General features: G+C 48.5%; 6 protein-coding genes across 6 annotated transcripts; 3 read left to right on the top strand and 3 right to left on the bottom strand.

The window, feature by feature from the left end:
• Nucleotides 1-385: 385 nt before the first annotated feature.
• AtWU_03754 (WD repeat protein) lies at nucleotides 386-3290 on the top strand (the record flags this gene model as incomplete). Its single annotated transcript, XM_035498866.1, has 3 exons — nucleotides 386-702; nucleotides 760-1517; nucleotides 1582-3290. 3 exons carry the CDS (start codon nucleotides 386-388, stop codon nucleotides 3288-3290), a joined length of 2784 nt encoding a protein of 927 aa, XP_035354759.1.
• Nucleotides 3291-6662: 3372 nt separating this feature from the next.
• Nucleotides 6663-8697, bottom strand: AtWU_03753 (FAD-binding oxidoreductase; the record flags this gene model as incomplete). Its single annotated transcript, XM_035498865.1, has 4 exons — nucleotides 6663-6755; nucleotides 6830-7005; nucleotides 7067-8341; nucleotides 8421-8697. 4 exons carry the CDS (start codon nucleotides 8695-8697, stop codon nucleotides 6663-6665), a joined length of 1821 nt encoding a protein of 606 aa, XP_035354758.1.
• A 1119-nt stretch (nucleotides 8698-9816) lies between these two features.
• AtWU_03752 (NAD(P)-dependent alcohol dehydrogenase) lies at nucleotides 9817-11067 on the top strand (the record flags this gene model as incomplete). The annotated part of the gene is made up of 3 exons (XM_035498864.1): nucleotides 9817-9843; nucleotides 9954-10076; nucleotides 10141-11067. The coding sequence occupies 3 exons, from the start codon at nucleotides 9817-9819 to the stop codon at nucleotides 11065-11067; spliced, it is 1077 nt and encodes a 358-aa protein (XP_035354757.1).
• A 684-nt stretch (nucleotides 11068-11751) lies between these two features.
• Nucleotides 11752-13071, bottom strand: AtWU_03751 (putative Ras family GTPase (Rab4b); the record flags this gene model as incomplete). The annotated part of the gene is made up of 4 exons (XM_035498863.1): nucleotides 11752-12602; nucleotides 12726-12760; nucleotides 12839-12903; nucleotides 13009-13071. 4 exons carry the CDS (start codon nucleotides 13069-13071, stop codon nucleotides 11752-11754), a joined length of 1014 nt encoding a protein of 337 aa, XP_035354756.1.
• A 624-nt stretch (nucleotides 13072-13695) lies between these two features.
• On the bottom strand, nucleotides 13696-15428 carry AtWU_03750 (uncharacterized protein; the record flags this gene model as incomplete). Its single annotated transcript, XM_035498862.1, has 2 exons — nucleotides 13696-13778; nucleotides 13844-15428. 2 exons carry the CDS (start codon nucleotides 15426-15428, stop codon nucleotides 13696-13698), a joined length of 1668 nt encoding a protein of 555 aa, XP_035354755.1.
• Nucleotides 15429-17686: 2258 nt separating this feature from the next.
• On the top strand, nucleotides 17687-18673 carry AtWU_03749 (SSH4 family protein; the record flags this gene model as incomplete). The annotated part of the gene is made up of 1 exon (XM_035498861.1): nucleotides 17687-18673. The coding sequence occupies one exon, from the start codon at nucleotides 17687-17689 to the stop codon at nucleotides 18671-18673; it is 987 nt and encodes a 328-aa protein (XP_035354754.1).
• Between the last annotated feature and the right edge of the window lie 1801 nt (nucleotides 18674-20474).

Genomic DNA, 20474 nt, shown 5'->3' with positions numbered 1-20474 from the left:
ATTGCTGGTACTCGCCAAAGACAATGAGTGCAGTTTTTGTCTGCCATCGAATTGCCCGAGACGTGCTCCGATTGAACAAACACTAGACCGCAGCCCCACTTGTTGCTTTTCTAGAACCAAAAATACCGCATATATTACTGTTTCTTATTGTTAAATTACCGCTATTCTACAAAGGGAATGACCGCACCTGACAGGATGATAAAAAAAAAAAAAAAAAGTAGACAACGGGACTGGAATTTTGTAGGCCAGGCCGTCATCAACACTATCGACCCTACTACGCCAGTGTATGGACGATTAACATTGGAGCCTTGGAGTCTCTAAGCCTTTATCACAATTAATCAGATTTTTTATAGATTTCTGCCTTTCCCTCCATATCAACTTACCAATGCGCAATACTCAAGACCCAAAACGACCGTCAAAGAGATCCCGAGTTGGCGATGCGGCTTTAGGAAAGACAATGCAGATTGACGATACACGAGTCAAGCGACGTCGCACATCACAAAGCAAGAACGATATCAATAAGGCGCACACGCCAGCCACAAGCAACTCAAAGGAAAAGCATGGGGTCGAAGAGCAGTGTACATTAGCCCGCTCTGTGTCTACTGTACAGAAAAGCGAACCGCAATATGAAACTTGGTCGTCTACCAGCATGGTAGCTGGTCAGTACAGCAACCTAGATCCAATTTTTACGAGTGATGACGAGTAAGTTGAATGCCTACCATGCAACTGAAAAGTCTTCTAAGCTCCTCTCCATGTTAGGTATCTCCTCCTTGGTCTCGAGACTGCAGTCCATGTCTATTCTCTTGCGACTTCGCGCCTTCTTCGAACACTTCCATCAACAGCTGGAGATAGCATAACTGGATATAAACTCTCTCCGGCAAACCCAAACTTCCTCTATGTGTTTACGTTGAGCGGTTCTGTGACCAAGTGGGAGTGGCTCTCTGGCGAACAATGCTCGTCTTGGGAAGTAGGTCACAAGACGATTTCTGTCGACGTGTGCCTTAGTGATTCTGGGAACGATCTATTGCTTTTCATTTTGGAACGCAAGGATGGAAAACGTGTGATCGCGCTCAATGCCTCCCCTAATGACGCCTCACAGTACATGATTATACTCGAAACACATGTTCAGATCACTAACCTCAAGGTTGCATGCCAAGGCCAATTTATTGTAGCATACAGCGACCGGCATGTGTTTTTCGGCTGGACAGGGCTTGTTCAGCCTTCCGATTCTGTTCGTTATATTTGGAAAGAGGTCAACTTGCCTGTCAGCGTCATGTGCATTGATGTTCGGCAATACACAGCGTCGAATCGCCCTGGAGCGCAGGGGTCAAAAGATCGGGATCATGCGGAAAAGGTCGATCTAGTCTTAGGTGAACGAAATGGTTCTATTCTCATATACTATGACATCCTGCGTTTTGTCAAGGATGAGGGAGGCCGTCAACATGAAAGAAACCTCACTCCTCGGCGCCTTCATTGGCATAGGAGTTCTGTGAACAGCGTGCGTTGGTCTAAGGATGGTAGGTCTCCCAACAAGAACATTAAGATAGAGACAATTTCACTGATGAACCTGTTCAACGAAAGGAAACTACATCATAACAGGTGGCCATGAATCGGTCATGGTGCTCTGGCAGCTGGACACCGGTAGAAAACAATTTTTGCCTCATCTTTCGTCTCCGATCGGCAACATAGTTATATCTACAAGCGGGAATCTATATGCCGTCAAATTAGCGGACAACTCGATTATTGTCCTGTCAGCGAGAGAATTACAACCTTTCTCTACCATAACAGGGTTGCAGCTGTGTCCCAAAACTGCAAAGGCTCATGGCAAGATTTCACCTGAAGACCAGCCCCTGTTCGAGTGTGTTCCTGCTGCAATGCATCCACAGAACCTCGATCACCTTATTATAGCTGTCCCCGCCTCTCGTCAGATGACTCAGGAAAGTCACCCCCTGGTCAATGCCTCCATGCTTCAAACCTACGATATCCGTACCAACAGCCATATTTCCCGTCAAGCTCTTGCACGCACCAACGCGACTACGTTGAAGATTGGCCCTGATGGCTCTCACATAGTTACTCCGGACGTTACCCACATCAGTGTTTCCAACGATGGTAAATGGATGGCCACCGTCGACAGTTGGAGCCCCTACATACGAGACATGCAAGCGCTGTATCATGGGGATTCAGGAATTAATCATCCTTCGGATGGCTTCCAGGAAACTTTCCTGAAGTTTTGGAGATGGAACAATACTTCCAGCCTGTGGGAGTTGGTTACCCGAATTGACGGACCCCATTTCTGTGACAAAGGTTCCGTGCGTGTTTTGGATGTTGCAGTACGGGCATACAGCGCGGAGTTTGCGACCATCGGTTCAGATGCAGTCTTGCGTTTTTGGTGCCCGAGTACTAGGCAGCGCAGTGGCTTAAAATCTGACAACCCAGAAGAGCCCATGGAAACCTGGAAATGTCGGAGAGCCATTGATTTGAAAACTTACATCGATGTCGGCATGGCACACTCACTAGGTGCAGCTTCCATAGAATTTTCTCAGGATGGGTCTGTTCTTGCCGTCTGCCTGGGGTCCAATGCATGCCTCAACTCCGGACTTGCTATATTAATCGATGCGCAAAATTGCAGCGTCCGTTACAGCAGAGTCGGTTTATATAAGGGCATGCCCTGCGCGGCTGCGTTTGTCGGGTGCAATCTTGTTATAGCATCCCAAGAGGCAGTCTCCGTATGGGATACAGTTGATGATATTGTCAGGGCAGTCAAATTGCCTGGGTCCGGAAGCGTTTCGTCCAAGCAGCCTCGTTTGCTGGCTGCAAGCTCTGAGACTAATACCTTCGCTGTGTCAGTACAGTGCCCACAGAATCATCAGCATTCAAAGAAGAGCCGTATGATCCGATCCTCTATACAGGTATACGATGTTCCCACATTAGCGTTGCTGTCGGAAACTACCCTTGGGCATCATCCAGTTGCCTTACTATCGGCTATGCACTCGAGCGATTATGTTGTTGTTGATGTTGCGGCCAACGTCCAGCGGATTGGCCGTCTCGATCAGAGCTTCCAGAGCAATGGTCATTCGCGTGACCTTGGTTCTCACCTTAACTCGGGACTTGGAAATCTGTTCGGCCAGCATGGTCGTGGGAAGTCTCAAGATCCACAGCACATTAGTACTGGCTCGGACAATCAAATTCAGCAGAAAGAACTGGCTAACGTCTTCGGTGATGCGCCGCCCTTCGTTATGCCCCCCGCCAACATGATCTTCCGCAATGTGGTAGATGCTCTTTCTAGTTAGTTTCAGTTAATCAGGAAATAAATCTTGAGACAGACTATGATTTTACATCTTTACGTTGCTCTACATATTCAAAACTGTAATTTCACGTCCTTGCTCAGCTCTTAAGAGGAGTTATGATGGCATACTTCAGTATGTTGTTCGGTGCTTACTTTCACTTACGCTGGACAAACTTCGCTGGGGTTCTGCTGGGTCTTCGCAACAGTTCATTATCTCCCCCATTTCCCTCCGTTGCATTCTGTTCTATCGTTTGTATGGATATTCTATATGTTGTGTCATATTTAATTTCATTTCCATTTCCAATCACATTTTTATATATATATAAGTATAGCGGGGGGAGGGTGTGAGGCGAATGGAATGAGATTATCAGAGTATCCCGGCAGCATGCGTTATCTTGAGATACCTAGAATTCTTACTAGTAGGGAGTAGGAGTAGCCCTGTACACCACTGGCACATATGCCCCAGTGCTTTGTATATGTAATCATAAACAAGATCATATCACATACCTAGATCAACTTCACGCTAATCTTCGAATCCTTCTTCGCAATTTGAAGATCCTAGTTCGTAACCACGTTAAAAAGAGCACCCATGTATTTTTAGGTTGTGATCTCCAGGTATCTGGGCATGATTCTGACTGCGAAGTTGAAGGTTGCGGCTTGTCAGATACCTCCTTTTGTCCGTCCTCCAGATCTACGTCATCACCAGTGAGCCTGGTCTGCAGATGCTGTTTCCCCCTTTGCTTTGTTTGCTTTTCTTCTGCCTTCATCTGTTGAGCCTCAAACCTCCATGTTTTAGCTGCCTCCTTCTCTTCGAAAGCCTGACGTGCTGCTTGTACCGTAGCCGCCCGAGCTATAGGGTCCATGCTCGTACGCGTCTTAGATCGGAAAACAAAATCCAAAGATGACCTAGATACCGGTGACGTTGTATCCAAGGTGCTTCCGTTGTCTCGTGAGTATCCGAAAGATGAACGGCCGGTTATATTCGTCTGAGAAACCCCAGGCGACCTCGTGGAAGAGCTATCATGAGTCTGTAGCGATAGTCGGGGTGTCTTGCTTAGATTGGTTGTGCCCGGCTTGAAGGACTCTAATCCTGACTGTGTCGGGGAATTGCTCCCCGCAAATGGATCCTTGGGAGAATCATCGCTCTCAAGTATGGATGCTTGGCACGATTGATTTAATGGTGGCGTATAAGCACGTGGAGCGAGACGCATGGGATGAACATATTGTGAGCCTGGTTTATTCATGGCCGAACTGCTGGCTGTGGACGCTTGGGACATTGCACTTGTAGATTGACGATAAAAAGCCGAGGGGCTTTTCCCCGAGGGAGGATGGCTAATTGTTTCAGTCCCAACTGCTGCCTTGTCGTATTTCGCATAAATGCCTAAGCCTTCCTGTTCGAATGATGACCGCGAAAGGTCGACTGTGGTCGGCGATGAGCCACCATATGATGCTTTCCTGAGTAAGGGCATTCGCGGCATTTTAATCCTCGCTGAGTCGTACTTTCACAATGACAATGATATAAAGCCAGCCTAAGCACCCAATGTAGTAGTTATGGATATATAATCGATACGACTCTTCCAGACGGCTCGTGATGTAAACACGGCGAGTTTGCTCGACAAGATCAAGAGAAACACCCTTCCCTTATGGTGAACTTGATCTTCCAGGTGCAATCAGTGAAGGCGTGCAACTCTCAGAATCGCTGAAATAGGAAGATCAGTGAGGCAGGACTTTATCTTCATTGCGATGCGACCCTATCCGATCCTGTAAACTGGACTGTTTTCAGGCTCACTGAACGAGAATAACTGCGGCCAAACGGACCGGTCGCTTGGTCCTAAAACGTGGAGCGAAGGATGCAACTGAAGTTCGTAGAAGTCGTCTTCGGAAGTGCCGTATGAGCCAGTCGCAAGTTAACTCACTGAGACAGCCGGTTGTCTCGATTTCCAAGCCACTAACAGAAGCGAAAAAGAGAAAAAGAGTTCAGTGGTTCCTTACGCAATGCATTGTCGGCTGAAATGTAACAAAAAAACAGACACACCAAGACACTTGGTACCAGAGAAAGGTAGTACGAAATAGAAAGATGGATAATCCTGATGACAGGGTGAAATGGCAGCGATGAAATACGGTAAGTACAATATGAAAGTCAACAACAGACACTCGAACCCTTCAAAACTCCAAGAGAGCGCGAGGGTAAGACGAGACCAGTACGATAATAGATGAGCCGGCGAAGCAAGTCTTTAAGAGGCAAAGCAATGGTGATCGGTGTCGATATCAGGCATCTCCGTCGGAAAAGGCAAGGGAGTAAGAGGAGATAAAGGAACTGCAACAAGTACCCGGGGGTTGGAGGGGTTGTATGGTTGAAGTGTAAGATGAAGAAAAGTAGGAGATATTGAGGGGGGAGGGAAGCGGGGAGAGAGAGAGAGAGAGAGAGAGAGAGAGAGAGAGAGAGAGAGAGAGAGATGGGCGAGGGAGGAGGAAGGAAGAGGCTAGGAGACGTGATGGTGGTAGTTCGCAGTAGTAGTGGTAGTAGTGAGGTAAATAGTGGAGGGAATTCTAAATCTGGGAAGGCGGCGGTGAAGTCGGCGCGACGCATGCGGATTGCGGAGGCGTTTCTACAACTCGACTAGCCGGCTCTTCCGAACGACGGGCTGACATTTGAATTTTTGCACGACCTCGGATAGTTAGCTAATCATGAGATGATCATAATGATCAAGTTAGCTAGGTTATTAGTGATGATAGTGATGAGATGAGCTCAGAGCAGTTAGGTTAACTGTCTAGAAGGGAACACGATGTATAGAGATGAGAGTCAAACTAACTAGTAGTTAGTTACCTGATCATGTAGGTATACTGACTATGTAGTGCTGATTACGTCTAGACCGACTCGTCAGGTTCCCGACCGGGACAGACCAACGATCTACACTTGCACTTTCCCTTTCCTTCAGCATAGGGCTTCGAAGTACTAGTACTGTCTTGTACGTCTGGAGACGAGGCAGTATCTACTAGTTGGTTGCACTAACCTGACACTCAAGGGAAAGATACTTCCTATAAGTAACCTATGAACGGGTCGCGTTGCAACAAGGGGGCAACAATAAAGCAACGTGACAAGCGAGTACCTATACTGACCATCGCAAAGGTACAAAAGCAGGCTACATGGAGGACCGATATCCATATGAGTATATTTAGGCCAGAAAGCAACCGTCCCTCAATTCCTCTCTTTCTCTTTCGCACGCGCGCTCTCTCTTCTTAGCGAAGGTGGCAGAAGACAATAGACGATAGTACTGAGGCCAAGATGGGATGTTTATCTGTCCACTACCATGCTATATGCGTATCTATCTGAAACCAAGTAGATATTGGCTTATCAAGAGATTGACTTGGGTGCTTACCATTCCTTAACTTCACCTGGCGCCGGTGGCTCAACCCGCACAACTTTATCGCAGTTGAGCAAGCAAAGGGGGTCGTAAGCTAATTTGAGCTACGGGGCGTAGAACGCCTGCATTAGTACGAGTTTCATGTGTTATGGCGGAACATGGATGTATGGCTACTCACCCGGCGCATAGCATCCACTGTAGACTCCCCTAGTTCATGTTGCAGGTAATCCCGCTTGACGAGACCAACTCCGTGCTCGCCAGTAACTGTACCTTCTAGTTCAACAGCCCGCTTTACCATCCGATGAACCACAGCCTCGGCTGTTGCTTTCTCGTCTTTATTGAAGAGGATTATCGCTGCCGCGCGTTAGAGCTCATTCCAATTGGCATGGGGGTATTGAAAGGCAGGTATCCATACCATGAAAATTGCCATCTCCGACATGACCGCACATTCCCGCCAACAACCCACTTTCAGTCATGTCTTGTTTGGTGGCCTCGATGATTTCGGGTAATTTGCTTATAGGGACAGCTACATCAGTCGTCCAAACGTGGTCTTCAGGACCTCGCCTCATAGACATAACGCTCCAAAGTGCCTGTTTCCGGGCGCTCCAGAGTTCTTGCATTTCGCTCTCACCTCGGGCAAACTCGAAGGACCGACCCGCAGTAGAAGAAACAATCTTCTGCACCATGTTTATTTGCTCCTTGACGCCAACAGGCGTACCCGCAAACTTGAAAAATATAGTAGGCGCTTCCTTCCAGTGTCGGCTGGTGGACTGACTTTCGTTGATGCACTTCATCTGCACGTCATCCAAGATCTCGACCCCAGCTACTGGGATGCCTTCTTCCACCACGCGAGTCACGCACTCTGCTGCATTCTGTATTGTCGAGAAACTCGCGACTGCGACATTTTGGCTTTTAGGTTTGACCGTCAGCTTCAACGTAGCCTCGGTCACCAGACCGAGGGTGCCTTCACTCCCAATAAAGAGTCTTGTAAGATCGTAACCAGCGCTCGACTTCCGTGGACGTTGCCTGGTTTTAATGATGGTCCCGTCGGCAAGCACTACCGTCAAAGAAAGCACCCAATCACGCATAGTGCCATACCTGTAGGCATTGGTTCCCGAACAGCCCGTGCCAATCATGCCACCGATCATAGCACCAGGGCCCGGATCCGGGGGAAAGAAAAGACCATCCTGAGCGATATGTTCATTCAGCTCCTCCCAGCCAACGGCAGGCTGGACCACGACGTCTAGATCCTGCTTATGGAGACCCAGAATACGATCCATACGACGGAAATCAATGCATACACCACCCCGCGTGGGCGCAAAATGGCCCTCCAAGCTGGTACCGCCTGAGTAGGGGGTTACTGGAATTAACCGCTGATGGCAAACCTTCATGATCCGAGATACCTCCTCCGTAGTAGACGGGTAGAGGATGAGGAACGGTCTTTCTCCCTCTTTCAGGGCGTAGGAAGACCAGTCGGAACCCGCATGCATATCCAAGTCGGCGTTTTGTGTGGAAACATTGTCTTTCCCTAAAATCTCAACGAAGTCCGCCCAAGCAGCCTGTAAATTTGAGGGAGAAACGTTATGTCGCGGTGACTGTATATCATAAACGGGGCTTGTTGACGAAGTGGGAAGCTCAGCAGGTTTCAAAGAGCCCAGATAGTAAGCCCCAGTGCAGAAGAAGGCCAATGCTAGCACAATAACATCAGCAATCAAGGTCTGGAGAGCTCCAGAGATGTTTATGGAGCGGGCCTCGGGCATTAGACATACCGAACATCAACGCCGCGTTGCGACTGCCCTGGGATTGGGACTGGAACTGTGAATATCGTTCCTGTTCAGCACGCTCACGTTTGAGGCGTTGCTGTGTACTTTCGTATAATTGATGCTTGAAGGACTGAGGTTTCTCATCGGCGCGATGGGGAACGGACCATTGCAAGCTTCTCCTCTGAGATCCTAAGCGTAACGGATGGCTGAAGTAGCACCCGGCCCTTGGGAGAAGAACGCGCATGGCGCCCCGCGAACGAAGGTAAGAATCGGCTCTAATCATGATGGGGGGTAACCGGCGACAGACAACATGGAACAGGGACCCTTGTTAAGACAGTAATTTTCTAAGGTGAAACCATCGCGTGGTAAACAGATGGATCCGCGATCAAGCCAGGCGCAAACTATGAGAACTGAGGGAGAGGCTGGCCGGCGGTACTGGGAGACGGAGGAACATGAGTATCCGGATTGATGGATGGATGGTAGAACAGATGGGTGGATGGAATGATTGCTAGCTAAGTTGGACTAAGCTTAATGCGGTAAGGCTGCGCTGCGGTAGCTCATCTACAAAATGCTAAAAAAGTAGTTCCTAATCAGATAGTTTACCAGCCAAGGCACTCTCTACTACCCCGTATGCAATGTACCCTTTTATTAAGCTACCCGAATAATGTATTGAGTTGCAATATAGTCGGAATAGGCCATACTCGCTTCATTACATACCAATAGGACTACCTACACGCAGTCCTTCATTTGAATGCCCGGTACTACTTCGTACTAGTTGTAAGTCAATCTACTACACGTCAGTCCGTTAGATTGTGCCAACCATGATTATCGGAGTGTACTGAGTATGCGCATTTCCCTCAGTCATTGGATGATTGTGGACCGAGTAAACCAGTCCATTGACCAGCCCGTGGTAGAAATTAGTTTGCTAATTATTCTACACCCGAGCATTGAAGAGTATATTTGGCTAGGTTAACTAACTACTTTTTAGTATTAACTAACTATACCACCTGAAATACTTACTAATCAATATAGCCGGTCAGCTGCCTTCTCCGGGTAAATTTGGCGCTGCGCCGGTTAATTCTGGACCAATGAAGGACTTCCCACCCCGCCCTCTCTACCCCATACCTTAGTACTTACGTCGATACCTCCTACCAAGCTACCCAAGATGGATCGAGAAGCAACAAAATCCCTAGGGTGACATATCCGAAAACTAAGAAAAGACCGAGGGAAAAAGGATAAATAAGGAAAGAAAGCGTAAATTTCGAAAGCTGAAAGTTCAGTGACGATATTCGTTTTTCTAGCCATACTCCAGCTCAAGAGCTTTACCTCCTACAACATCTCGAGTCAGCTGCTTTCTCGAGTCAGCTGGCTTTCTCCGTGTGCCTCTTTCTTTTCGCCCATCATGAGTACCCAGAATACCAGCGCTCAGGTATGTGCATTAAACATTCATTATATAGGGTCAATGGTGGCTCATCACACCCACCATGAACTCAAAGTGGCACAATTTGAATGATCGCTAATGACCCCAATCACTACCAGAATCTTTCCTTCGTTCTTGAGGGAATACACCGCGTCAAGTTCGAAGACCGGCCAATCCCAGAGATAAAAGATCCTCACGACGTACTGGTGAACGTCAGGTTCACTGGTATATGTGGTAGTGATGTGCGTATCACCAAAAGAATTGAAGGCCTGCCTAGCTGACATGTCGGATATTTTCATCCTCAAGGTTCATTATTGGGAACATGGCTCCATTGGCCAATTTGTTGTCAAGGATCCTATGGTCCTGGGACACGAATCTTCCGGTGTTGTCAGCAAGGTTGGCTCTGCCGTCACCAGTCTAAAGGTAGGAGACTGCGTTGCGATGGAGCCAGGAATCCCATGTCGCCGCTGCGAACCATGCAAGGCGGGAAAATATAATCTCTGTGTGAAAATGGCTTTCGCAGCGACACCTCCATACGACGGTACCCTGGCCAAGTATTACGTCCTGCCCGAAGACTTTTGCTATAAGCTTCCTGAAAGCATCACCCTACAGGAGGGTGCACTTATGGAGCCCCTTAGTGTTGCCGTCCATATCGTCAAACAGGCTGGGATAAACCCGGGTCAATCAGTGGTAGTCTTCGGTGCTGGCCCGGTTGGACTTCTCTGCTGTGCTGTGGCGAAGGCTTACGGTGCGTCCAAGGTTATCGCGGTTGATATTCAGAAGGGTAGGCTAGAGTTTGCCAAGAAGTACGCAGCAACGGCCACGTTTGAGCCAGCTAAAGCCGCGGCGTTGGAGAATGCTCAACGGTTAATAGCCGAAAATGATCTGGGCTCGGGTGCAGATGTTGCCATTGACGCTTCAGGAGCGGAGCCCTCGGTTCACACAGGCATTCACGTTCTGCGTGCTGGGGGAACATATGTCCAGGGCGGCATGGGCAGAAGCGAAATTACCTTCCCAATAATGGCGGCTTGCACCAAAGAACTGAACGTCAAGGGCAGCTTCCGTTATGGGAGTGGTGACTACAAGCTTGCAGTCTCCTTAGTAGGTAGTGGAAAGGTGAACGTGAAGGAACTGATCACGGGTGTTGTCAAGTTCGAGGATGCCGAGCGAGCATTCGAAGAGGTTAAAGCTGGAAAGGGCATCAAAACGCTTATTGGTGGTGTCGATTCATAAAATTTGTCAGACATTAGCAACATAGCAGACTGCAACCAGTTGCTTTGGACGTCAGTTATTCCTCACGCTTTCTACTTCCCTATCAGATGGCTTCCAGGATTGAGGTCTTTTGGATCACAGGATGTCAACTGCGAGGCATCTTTAGGCAATTGGTTCGGTCCAGAAAATATGATCATTCAACATATCTCTCGTGATTTTGAGAAACTATATCCCCGCTTCAGTTTGTGCTGGATATGACTTGGCCATCACAAGCCTGTGCGTCCGAAGTAGTCGTAACAAAGCTCTTGAGGATGGCTGGCTGGATAACACACCGCAATAACAGTTGATGACAATCAACTTCTGGAATGCATATTCAAACTCAAATAACTCGTTTATTGAACATGGTAGTCACAGTGCTTGACTATAGGGGGTATCATGCTGCACGAACCAAGCCTACTGGCCTTCAGTCACCTCACAAATAATGAGAGGTCAAAAAAGTAAGCTTTCGGCCGAAATGACGCAGTGCTCTTCCACGACATAATTTCGCCAACCGACCAGCCGTTCTGTAAGCAAAGTCAAGATGCGGTGAGCTCAGTTTATCGTGGCAGGTTAAGACCAGTGTCGTGTGTAATCACCGGAAAACATATGAAAGGAAAACCGCGAATAACAAAGCTGTTGATTAGTGGTAACTCGGGCCAAAGAATACTAGCAGCAGCCGCGACCTCTCCTGTGGTGCGAATCGCTCAAGCGAAATACATCTTCCCATTCCCTCATGCCAGTCTTCCAATTGTTAGTAGTATTCTTTCTTGGATGTCTGTGATGTAATTGGACAGCACCGTCGTCGAGCGACATGCGACTTCGAATGCTGGAACCATCGCTCGTGCCATGGCCATAGAGAGCCCCGTCACCGTATTGAATCCCGCTTTGGGGGTCGTCCGGGTCAATCTCGCCCAACTCGATCTTTGTGAGAATTATCCGGGCCAGCCGGTTGAAGAGCTCTTCTACGCCCTCACCCGTGAGAGCTGAGATCTCGACTGCAACAGGGATGTTGGACTTAGCCGCCCAGTGCGAAGTCTCTTCGGTACTGACCTCACGACCGTGAGGTGCATGCGTGGCCGTCATTCTCGTTGTGGTATCATAGTTTGAGCGAACGGAGCCGCCGCTTGATCCAAATGGAAAAGACACCTTGCTGGATGTACTAGACGGTGTGGGAGGTGGGCGTGCATTGTCATCAAGGGAATCGCAAGGTGGTACGGAGTCGGAGGCAAGGTCTGACTTATTACCGGCTAGTAGGACGCTCAGATTGGGGGAAGCAAGTGCACGTGCATCCATGAGGAACGTGGGAAGAGAGACAAATGACGCGTGAGATGTTATATCATAGATGAGAATGGCCCCTGCAGCTCCTCGGTAATACGACCTGGAGACAGATCGAAACCTCTCCGTTCCAGCGGTATCCCACAGCTGCAATTTGATCCGTGTTCGTCGCGGCCCGGTGCCTAATTTGACGATCTTCGAGGAGAATTCAACCCCAATTGTTTGAGATGACAGCACTCGCCCTAAGGTAGAAAGGCATATTAGCGAACGCGTCCAACTCCGGGATGAGCGTGGGAAACCGGGAGGGTTGGCATGGGTTTGTAGATGGGGGTGATGGAGTTCCAATCAGAGATAGGGTACCGTACATTCGCTCTTCACAAATCGGTGTAACACGCAAGACCTGCAATAACGAAGATATCAGTGACTGACGAAGCCTGAGGAGGTGTCACGGATCATTATCTTCAGTATGAGGACTTACTTTCCCGCCCCGCTCGGCCCTAGAAGAATGACCTTGGCCAGATAGTCATACATGCTCTCGAGCTCCTACATGGTATTAGATGCCGCTAATTGAAAGGGGCCTTATGATGGAAGCGGGCGCACTGATGGCGGAGAAAGATCAACACGATGGGATAGCGCCGCCATACATACCTGATTACTTTCGGGGAGAGAAGCAGTCGACGAAGCATTTGAGAGGTTCCTTTGACGCACCATGGCGCCAGAAACAAGCCATCTAATGGCCCGCGGAATGGTAAAGGGGTAAAAGAAGGAGGGCGGCGAAGAGTCTAGGTACTACGGCGGGTGGTACCTTGGTAGAAAGGACTTGCCCACGATTCGCCGTTCATGCGGGCTCGGGGTAAAAAGTACTAGTAGTGAGTGGTAGTACTAGTAGTAGTGGTAGAACTACTATCGGCATTCCGGCACCTGCCACGCCCCTGGCTTATTCACTAATCCACTTATCAAGCTGCTCTATCTTTATCTATGCAACCATTGACTACAAATTGTACTAGTTATGGATGTCGATATCTCCGAGGTCCTCAGCGGCGAGTTTTGTCCTTTTCATTCTCTATTCTCAGTCTTTTATTTACAAATGTAGTTCACCATTTCCTCGTCCGGAATCCAAGAATATGTCCCCCAGCAAAGCTGGAGTGCGTTCTAATAAGCCAACCATAACTGCAATGCATGTTTCCACCCCAATGGCCACTTCCACAGTAGAATTCACAATCACTCCCGGTCACCATACAGACGACAATTTCTCTGGCACACTGCTAGTGATGCCTTTCACACATGCGAATTATGGTTGTCCATCCTTGGCAACATGACCTATCCATGCGATGATTACACCAGCAGCACTGCACCGTAGTCGGAGATTGAGACCTTGCGGCAGAGGCAGGAGACTTGGTACTTGATGGATCGACACACTGTCCTGAAAAACTATTTTTGCGTATTTTTGAATCGATACATTCTTGGCCAGCACGTGGTTCACCCTTGTCAGTGGAGAGCTTATGCTCTTTGGCGACTGAAGATGTGCTCGGCGAAGTGAGTTTCGCATGCATTTTCGATGGCAGATCGTGCCAATGGCCGCAGTGACAGCAGATGACAAAGAGCATTTTAAACGGGCCGACTGTCTGTACATTCCTCAATTGCTCAATGCGTCCGTTCATTCGCCCTTCCGGCGTGTTGCATAAATCGGAGGTTGAAGCTCCCACACTGAGCGACACATCGTTGTCATTATTATCCAATGTACTTGGTACAGTGTCATCAGTGTGAGGAAAGCTGGCTGGGGCAATGCCATCCTGTCGAGGAAGCGAAATAGATGAGCAGGCTTCGTCTGCAGTGTTGTAATCTTCTGATCGTGGCTCTTCAGAAGATGCGGATTTTGACGAAATAGAACCTCTCCGTTGCGTAAGCTTGCTCTCATAAGGCATATGACAGGCTTCAGGTCTCTGCATCCTAGGAGCACCCTGAAAGCTCTGGGCTAGATTTTGACAAGCTTGAGTTCTATAACGCGGCGGAGTACCTTGAGATTCTAGGTGTCCGTCCCGACCTGCATGCTTCGCCTGGTAGACGTCTAAATCAGTTAGGCTGCCATTTGTGTTGTGAGTCCGAGAATCCGACTTCTCGGCTCCAGGCTCTCGGCATGTCACTGCATGGGCTTCATCTTGGTTTGTAAGAATGCGCTTGCTCAAAGGTGTTTGGAGATGGTGACTAGCCCACGTGTAGCCAACAACAGAGCGCTCCTGCGGGTTCCCAACGATACTGTGAGGCTGTGCAAGGTCTCCTTCGCCTTTATCCTCGTATCTCCCGGATAGACGCCTTGTAACATGTGGATGTGCCCGCTTATACTTGAGATCTATAGCCTTGATAGAATCCATGGGGTTTGATTTATCTTCGATAGGAGCTTGGAAAGTTGTTGTGTTTGAAGTCTCCTTAGCATTTGAAGACAGATTGGATCTGCTGTCCACAGTTGAGGCCACTGTAAGGGGTGATGAAACGTAGCTCTTATACTGTCTCTGAAGATAACGGTCCGTGGAAGTTCTGTTCGGTGCAGCCCTCAATGAATTGGCTTGTAAGTTAGTCGATGACAGTCCTAGTGAACTTCTTGAAGTCTTTCCACCATCAGCTGCCACCTGAGCTATCCGAGTGCTTTTGTAGCTACCGCGAGTATGCTTTTCCCGTTTATTCAGCAGTTCCGGGGAAGACACCGTCAATGACCGACGATGTCCAGATAACCTCACGCTGCCAGACTCCCTACTTTTAAGGTTGAGGGTTGCTGCGAAGGACAAGCGGTCCAGGTCTGTAGGGACAGGAAGACTAGGGGCTTTTGATGCTACCCTATGCGCGTTACTGTCGATGGTAACGAGGTGGTCTTGTACAGGGCTTTGTTCGTGCGACAAATTGTTTTCGATACTGCGAGGATCAGGCCCGGTAGAATCATTTGCCTTAGATTCTGTACTGGTAGGGTTCGCCGGCATTAGCTCCCGCATGGGCGCAGGCTCAGGTTGGTATGGGGCCAGCGCGTTGTTGATGGAGAGCTCTTTGGATATCACGGCGCCGAAGCGATCAGGCATCTTCACAGCAATGTGAGATCGAGCTGCGTGCGGTCCCGAGTGCAGTCCAGATTGTGATTTTTCGGCGTCAGCTGGTAGTTGAGTTGGATAATCTCCGTCACTTCTGCTTAGGGAATTTGAACGTGACCGGGAACCTCGCCTCGAACTTGAGAAGAGAGAAGAGAATCGGCGTGATGGGCGAGACTCATCTTCACTCACACTCGATGCCCTACTTGAGCTTCTTATAGGTTGTTTTTTGGTAAGGCGCCGGGACTCTTTCTGCTGTTGGCTTATCCCATGGCGTTGCTCGCTCTTTTCGAGGTTAAGAAACCTCTTCTCAAGCTCCAACCTTTCTGCTTCTAGGCGCCTTGTAGCCCTTCTTTCATTCCTGTCCGTCGCCTTGTTAATCGAAGTAGCGGGGCTGAATGACCCGTGCTTGCCAGAAGACATATCCATGAGGGAGGATGAGTCGGACAGTTGCAATGTTCCCTGGCTGATAGTGTGTGCTGATAACTTCACGAGCTCATTGTCAACCAAACCCGGAAAGGTTGGACCTTGGGCTATACGTGGACCGACATCTTCATTTGTTCTTATGAATGATGCGGATCGACTTGTACTGCCGCCTAGGCCAACCTCGTCTGTCTGCTGTGTCCCCTCTCGCTCTTGCCCAGGGGTCCTTATGGTTCGAGCCTCTATCGCATCCGACGATCGCCTGCCCCTTTCCTTCTTTGAGGTATTAACATGAGGCACATCTTGTCCCAACAAGGCAGAGGGTTAAGATAGGTAGGAGGAAACTGGTGTATTGGCAACTCGCTAGGACGATGACCAAAAAAAAAAAAAAAAAGAAAAAAAAAAGGAAAAGAAAAGAAAGAAAGAAAGAAAGAAAGAAAGAGAAAAAAAAGAAAGAGAAAAAAAAAAAAAAAAAAAAAAAAACCCTTACATTCACATGTTTATCCAAATGGAAGACCCGTTGTAGCTGCTGTGAGAGAGAAGACCTGCGCTGTCTTTTAGTAAGTCCTTTTTCACTGCTGTCCATCTCGGCCGCAATATAGTGTCTCTCGCGGGGAGATTCATGCCAATGCTCATTGCCCGTGAATATTTATCATCACCAGTGGCCGACTGTGACTCGAGAAATAGTTGATGGGAGACTAGGATTGTCCTCGATTGAAAAAGGATGACTGCAGCTTCGAGCGCATGTATATAGTGAGTGTATGTGTTGTGTAACAACAGTGACTAATTGGTAGCCAGCAAGATGGACGGATGAGATTCAGGACCGCTCGAGCACTCTAGAGCACATCTTTATGCATCTGAGCAGCTCCACCAGGTACTAAGTCAAGAATCAAAGAGATGAGCATGTGCTTGAACTTGAAAGAAGATCATTGCGCAGGCCAAGCAAACAGGTAAGTCGGCAAGGGGCCATCGATCAAGCAGTCATAACCCAAACCAACTTGAAGTGAAGGGTGACGGTCGCACATTCAACTGGACACTGGGCGGGCAGTAAGTAAGAGCACTTAGGCGCAAGGCAAACAGAAATTAAACGAGCTTACTACTGGGTCTAGTGAAACCTCAGCTGGTTGCTGTAGTCAGGCACGGTGGGGGGTAGGGCAGGCATTGTCGAGCCTATGCCTCTTCTGGACTATACATGAAAGGCTGCATCTGAAACAACAATCCCTAATTAGTTATCAATCATAAAAATCCAAGACCGATTTCCTCCTCACTTTTCCTACTCATACCGCTTTTTCTTTCATAACGATCCCAACATAGTGTGCGTCTGCCTCCCTTCATCCACAACAAATCCCTCCCCGCAGTCCCAATGTGGCTGGCTCCACGGGGTTATTTAAATTTAGTAACGGGAAGGGTCCAACAACCACCTAAGCAGAAATGTTTGTATGTCCAACTATATATGCTTGCAGTAATTATATATATAAACATATATTAGAAAGGACAGTGTAACTGTGTTCCATGCTTAAGCGAAAAGATATCAATGCCTATCTGCTCTTTGTGAGCACCTAACTCCGGTGCATCCATTCTGCTCCTTTGGCTTAATCTTGCTTTCTGACTAGAAATCAGCAAAGTGTGAGCTCATGGTTCAGCATAGCCACCCGCGCGACACCTGCCCCAATAGAGCATCCCTACATTAGCCTGCTATCCTATATCAACAGCTGTCACTCCCACATACGATATAGATTCAACAATATCAATATATATGAGTCTCAAACGCGATCATCAAGGGCAATTCTTCCTGTCTATTTTGGTCTAATTGGTTTTTTACGCTGCAAATGGCGGACCGCTCTAAAGCCACGTCTCAAAAAGCACAATCTGAGTATACGATGCCTATTGCCTCACCCCCGCCATATTCTGCTTCTGCAACTACTGGAACCGGAAGTCAAGGGCCCCTCCTTTATCACAACTGGCAGGAGACTGTGCCCGATACAGCAACGCTTCCACCGCCACCGATCGCTGGGTTTTTCTCCTCAAGTACAGGAAATGCCTCCTGCGACGATGCAGAGCGTGCCCACGCCTTTTGTGATAAGCTTCCCCTGAATATTCCCCGCAAGCCATCTGATGCTCTGTACAGATCTGCTCAGGAATACGATCTGAACCCTGCAGAGTCACCAAGGTTTGGTGGGAAGCTATCCGTTGTCAACAAGGGGTACTGGAAAGGTTCCACAAGAGATGGGAATGTCGACTGTCTTCTAACTACAGATTTGCCCCTCTACTTCTCCCTCAAGGATTCTCCATTGCTTACCAAAACAAGTAAAACCATTTACTTTGAAGTAAGACTGCTTGGCCTCCGCGTAGGTCCGCAAGGGCAGTCTGCCGAGGCCAGCGGGTTCTCTATTGGGTTTGTGGCACAACCATATCCCAACTGGAGATGTCCAGGATGGGAAAGGGGTAGCCTCGGCGTCTTCTCTGATGATGGTTGTCGCTTTGTGAATGACTCGTGGGGTGGGAAGGGGTTCACGAGCAAGTTCAATGTAGGAGAGACAGTTGGTTTGGGGATGACATTTCACTTCCCCACCATGGCCACCTCGGTTTCGGTGGGTGCAGACGCGAAGGTTGATGTCGATATCTTTTTTACCCGTGACGGTCAGAAAGTCGGGGGCTGGAACCTTTACGAGGAGTTGGATGAGGATTCTGGAGGGGTAGAGGGTCTAGGAGGAGATTTCGATCTGTATGGCGCCCTCGGACTATTCGGAGGTGTGGATTTCGAGGTTTTACTCAATCCTGCAGATTGGTTATGGGCTCCTGGAGAGGACACCTAATTGTCGCCATTATGTGCCTTACATTGCTCCGGTAAACGCAAGCCAATGCATGTAACTCTGTCTTAGTGAACGTTCACGGAATGTTAGCAATTTACACCCTGGAAGAGTAAGCGAGGAATTGTTTCCTTCAAGGCCTCTTGACACAGTAGAAAAACGCGTAATACGGCAATGTGTTTCGATCATTCTAAGTTGCCTGGTCACCTTAGCTAGCAGTCTATCAGAGTCACAGACAGGAAACTAATAGCTGTGACATAGTTAGGCACAGAAGACGAATGATGATATAGAAGCGTATTACCCAGACAAAGGCGTTTTATGAACGGAAAAAGATCGCCATATACATCCTTGCCGGTTGTAATACAAGCTACTAGACTACACGCATGACAGAACACCGTTGGTGCCGTGGAGATGTTCTAGAAAGACACATGCAGAAATGGCTTGGGGAAGAGAGGGTGTACCCTGTTGATACACACACATTAGTGTATCGGGGGGAAGCATAGTCTGCATCCCCGTCATTGCCTGGGGATGCTTATGTTACCAATAGGCCTGGTCCAGAACAAGGGAGCCTCAAAGTCATCCGATTGATCGCTGAGGGGGCTTGCCTTGCTTGAGCTGGAGGGCCGGAGGGGAGGGAAATTGACATCATAAATTTGAAAATCAGTGCCACTATATGCAAGTAACTAGCGGGTACTGGATTTCCGAACTACCTAGGATAGAGCAGGGGTGAAGATGTTTGTTCGGAACCTTGACTGCATTAGAGAATGATATGCAAGGCATTGTAACTCCCTGACCTCATGATGCATATGCTAGTCTCTTAAGTGCCATAGGAAAAGACCGCCCGTTTCGGAGGTCGATGAGTGTTTGTTATCATATGTTGTCGGGGAGGGAGAGAGAGGGAGGGAGGGAGAGAAGTGTGTGTTGGAGAAACGGTCAGTCTGTGTCATTAGACAAAGTCATGTAGCACAGGAAGCTGATAATTATTCGCGTAGCACAGTCCCCATCCAGTGGACTGACCAACCCCATCCAGAACACTTTTATAAGTCTATGGGTAGTATAGAGGCATTGCTGCAGCTCATGGCGTTTCTAACGATCTCACAAATGTTGTAGGAGATTTCTGCATAGGGGTGCTTGCATGTCATTGAGACCAGAAGCTGGCTTGCTGCACAGAGCCAGCCACAGACCCAGTCCAAGGATAGTTCAACTGTTGATATTGCTGCGCCGAATTGGCCCCAACGGCTGTGCAGGAGAAGCATCGGCGGGTTGTGATACTCAACCTATCTAGTGGCAGTAACCATAGGCAAAATAATAATCATTATAATAAAGACTGCAATAATAATAATGTAATAACAACAACAATACTCGCTTCATACCTTCATGAGTTTCGGACTCCTTCCGGAAACTCCGTTCTGCACCCCGTGAAAGCCACGCAGAGCATTTGCTTTTGATTCTCCTGGAGGCTTGATCAAGCCAAACAAGCCCGAGTGACTATTCGGGTAGTAGTATTCGCACAACCGGCATAGAAGTCACTTAAACGAGGCTAGTCCAGTGGAAATCTAGCTCATGCCTAGTTTTAGCTGCTGGATTGACTCGATTAGCTGCAAAAGTGGTGCAGTAGTCAACGTTGCTAACGCCTTTTCCGTGGGTAAGCAGGATGGCCTGGCCGAGCTTCAGGCCCGCAGCCGAACCTCACACGGGCCACCAAGAGCGAGGTCGTCGACTCCCGCGCTCAGCCTATGATAGCACGGCAGCGTTCCACAAATATCCGCCACTCCTACCTACCTAGGCAGTCCGTCCTGCCGTAAGA

Source organism: Aspergillus tubingensis, assembly GCF_013340325.1.
Source record: "Aspergillus tubingensis WU-2223L DNA, scaffold_5, whole genome shotgun sequence".
In the NCBI taxonomy this organism is placed as follows: domain Eukaryota; kingdom Fungi; phylum Ascomycota; class Eurotiomycetes; order Eurotiales; family Aspergillaceae; genus Aspergillus; species Aspergillus tubingensis.
Note: the sequence above shows the minus strand (reverse complement) of the source record. Positions and strands in the feature narration are given on the sequence as shown.